Source organism: Bidens hawaiensis, unplaced genomic scaffold (genome assembly GCF_021521415.1).
Source record: "Bidens hawaiensis isolate Kalapana, Puna unplaced genomic scaffold, B.hawaiensis_p1.1 tig00023055_1, whole genome shotgun sequence".
Classification (NCBI taxonomy): domain Eukaryota; kingdom Viridiplantae; phylum Streptophyta; class Magnoliopsida; order Asterales; family Asteraceae; genus Bidens; species Bidens hawaiensis.
This window is the reverse complement of record NW_027493608.1, coordinates 49,303-52,701: the sequence shown is the minus strand read 5'-3', so window position 1 is coordinate 52,701 and position 3,399 is coordinate 49,303. Positions and strand designations below refer to the sequence as shown.

The 3,399-nt window shown below is 38.1% G+C and overlaps 1 protein-coding gene across 1 annotated transcript; it reads left to right on the top strand.

Annotated features, from left to right (window-relative positions):
* Window positions 1–496: 496 nt before the first annotated feature.
* Window positions 497–3,131, top strand: LOC143566855 (ethylene-responsive transcription factor RAP2-7-like). Its single transcript, XM_077053436.1, has 9 exons — window positions 497–1,068; window positions 1,155–1,180; window positions 1,275–1,305; window positions 1,408–1,495; window positions 1,630–1,775; window positions 2,127–2,227; window positions 2,380–2,504; window positions 2,595–2,714; window positions 2,808–3,131. Exons 1-9 carry the CDS (start codon window positions 506–508, stop codon window positions 3,063–3,065), a joined length of 1,458 nt encoding a protein of 485 aa, XP_076909551.1. The 5' UTR covers window positions 497–505; the 3' UTR covers window positions 3,066–3,131.
* Window positions 3,132–3,399: the final 268 nt, after the last annotated feature.

Sequence of the window (3,399 nt, the reverse complement as noted above, 5' to 3'; positions counted from 1 at the left end):
TATAAGAATCAAACCTACATCTCAACTTAGAAAAAGACAGACTCATCGGTCATTAGTTACCACATTAACAAAAAAAAAATAAGAAATAAAATAATAATAATAATAATAATAATAATAATAATATTGATTTTTTCTTTATAGGTTTAAAGAGGAGGCAACCTCCTTATCCGGTAACCAAGGGGTCCCCCAGAAAACAAATGTTCACTCTTAAAATGGACCTGACATGTCCCCCCTATCTCTCTCTCCCCCAATGGACTAACTCTCTCTCTCTTGATATTTTCTGTTCTTCCTCTCCGACCGTCCGATTCATCTCCGGCACAACACAACACAACACAACACAACACAACACAAACACTTTCCTTGTACAGCTTCACTTCACTTCAATTCTTAAACTCTAATCAACCCATCCATCAATCCTTGGTTGCTTCAAATTGTAGATAAACAAACACCCAGATTAGATTTGCTTGTTCATATACAGCAACACCTGAACAACAACAACAACAAGATGCTGGATCTTAATCTCAACTTCGTTAACCAAGAAGAGGAAGAAAACACACCATCATTTCGAGATGTGGAAGAGTCCGGCACCTCCAACTCGTCCGTAGTAAATGCGGACGGTCTAAACAACTCCAGTAATGCCGGCGACGCCGACGAGGACTCCAGCTCCGCTGGCGGCGCCGGCGACAGTTTCTCCTGCTTCAATTTTGATATATTGAAAGTCGGAGATACCGGCGTAACTGTTGCTGTTACTACTACTCCGAGTAGCAGCAACAGTTACGACGAGGATAATAATATTAATATTATTAATCTGACTCGGAATCTGTTTCCAATGAGTCGAGGAGAAGAACCCGGGAGGGTAAACCCTGCGAACTCGTTGCTGTTGTGTCCTGACAGCAAAGAGTTACAGGAGATGCGGTTGGTGCAAGTACAGCACCAACCGCAGAAGGCGAACGTAGTGCAACCGAATCCAGTTGGGAAGAAGAGTAGGAGGGGACCAAGGTCAAGAAGCTCACAATATAGAGGAGTTACTTTTTATAGGAGAACTGGTAGATGGGAGTCTCATATTTGGTTAGTTTGTTTTTATTGATTAGTTTTATTTTATATACTTACTTTGCTTTTAATTAATTCATGTGTACTTTTGTAATTTGATGCAGGGATTGTGGGAAACAGGTTTATTTAAGTCAGTGCATCAAGTTGAAGCATGTTTTTGCCATTTTTAGTATGAGTTTTTGAAAATTTGTGATTTGATTTTAGTTTTGGTTTTTATTATTTAGGGGGATTTGATACTGCTCATTCTGCTGCTAGGTATGATAATAAAATGGTTATTATCTTTCTATTATTAATATTTATTTTTGGTTTGTTGTTGATGAAGATTTTAAGTTTTAACATTTGATTTGTGATATTCAGAGCCTATGATCGAGCGGCGATTAAGTTCCGTGGTGTTGATGCTGATATCAATTTTATCATAACTGACTATGAGGAGGATATGAAGCAGGCTTGATCCAATGGATTTGAATCTTTAAATTACCTTTTTGCAGTCGGTCTTAGTGAATCGTGGAAGCAATGTCACTCTGTCAGTTACAATATCTTGTCACGTATTTAATATGCTTTTGTTTTTGGTTGAAGCAGATGCCAAACTACTCAAAAGAAGAATTTGTGCACATACTGAGACGACAAAGCACTGGTTTTTCAAGGGGGAGCTCTAAATACCGAGGGGTGACGTTGCATAAATGTGGCAGATGGGAAGCTCGGATGGGGCAGTTTCTTGGCAAAAAGTGAGGATCTAGTAATTATAATTCTTTTTAAGTTTACAATAATGCATTGTATGTGTTAATTGCTAACTGCAAATGACTATCAAGAAACTATAAAAAAATTGTGGTGGATATGAATTTGAAAAGAGAATGATTGGAGACCTAATTTTCATCATGGAGGTTCCAATATATGCTTGCATTGCAGGTATATGTATCTTGGGCTATTCGACACCGAAGCAGAGGCTGCAAGGTCTTAAAGATCATTAATTTACACATTCAATTTCAATTCCCACCTTCATATTGAATTAATAAATTTTTAAAAACCCGAAATTCTCCATTTCGTATCATTCAATAATCTTCCCCTCTTGAAATTAGGGCTTATGACAAGGCAGCAATCGAGTGTAACGGAAGAGAAGCCGTGACCAACTTCGAGGCCCGTTCTTATGAGGCAAACATACCTCCTTCAACTCCTCATGGTAAATATTATTATTATTATAATTATTATTATTATTATTATTATTATTATTATTATTATTATTATTATTATTATTATTATCCACCATGATGATAGTAATTGTTATTACTATTTCCTGTAAATTTACAAAGCTACTTTCACCATGCGACACAGGAAACGAGCACAATTTGAATCTGAGCTTGGGAATATCGACCCACGGAGCGGGTTCGGGTTCAAGTGGAAACAAAAACTTAGAGCAAGCCCATTTGAATTACATGCATGACACTAGGAGATTACAGGTAAAAAAAGTTATAGATTTGTGATGTATATTTCATCCAATTTAAATAAAAACTATAATACATTATTTTCATTTTATGAAATTATGGCAGTTGGAGAACCCTGTTTCAAGCAATGTCGGTATGACAGCTCTTAAAGGACTACCCGTAAGTTCGGCTCAGTACTCTTCCTCATGGAGTGGTGTATACCCAACCTTTGTTCCCAACTACCAGGTAAATTCGGTTATAAGTTTATATATTACTTTTAGCATAACCCACTCTGACCTGAACCTGTTTTGACCCATAATCCAACTCGTTTGTTTATAGGGAAGTACAGCCAACAGCAAGACCATGGCAATGCCGCCACAAGGACAGCCTTACTGGGGGTGGCAAATGCACGGTGTCAACCACATCCCTGCAGCAGCAGCAGCAGGATTCTCAGCTCCAGCCACCAGTGGTGGCTACCACTCAAGAGATACCATCTCAATGGCACCTCTCGGTATACATTATTCTCCGTCTACAGCCGCCACAAGCTCCTCCCAATACTACTACCAAATAAGGCCACCACCACCTCCACCGCCTTAACTTTGTCTAAAGGAACATTGTTGATATGTTGACCGATTGACTGATCGTTTCATAAAGTAATTGCTACAGCATGACTGCCTAATATCACATGTGTGTGTTTTGTGTGTAAGAATCAATGAGCGTTATGTTTGCTCTCAATCTATTTTAGTAGAAGAAATATCAACTTGAAAGAAAATTTCGGTTCACCTGTCACCGAAACCATTATTTTCTCATTCTCATTTTGAGTAGTTTGTTACACTTTTTCTCGTGTATGAGACTTTAATCCTGTCAATGCAGGCTAGTAAGAATGCCATCAGTACTTAAAATACTGTACCGAATGTATTGTTTGGTAGCA

Excerpts from the sequence above, each read along its gene's own strand:
- LOC143566855 (XM_077053436.1), top strand. The coding sequence starts at position 506 with ATGCTGGATCTTAATCTCAACTTCGTTAACCAAGAAGAGGAAGAAAAC. Across the intron at positions 2,228-2,379 it reads ACCTCCTTCAACTCCTCATG|GAAACGAGCACAATTTGAAT; the intron begins GTAAATATTATT and ends CATGCGACACAG. Across the intron at positions 2,505-2,594 it reads ATGACACTAGGAGATTACAG|TTGGAGAACCCTGTTTCAAG; the intron begins GTAAAAAAAGTT and ends AAATTATGGCAG.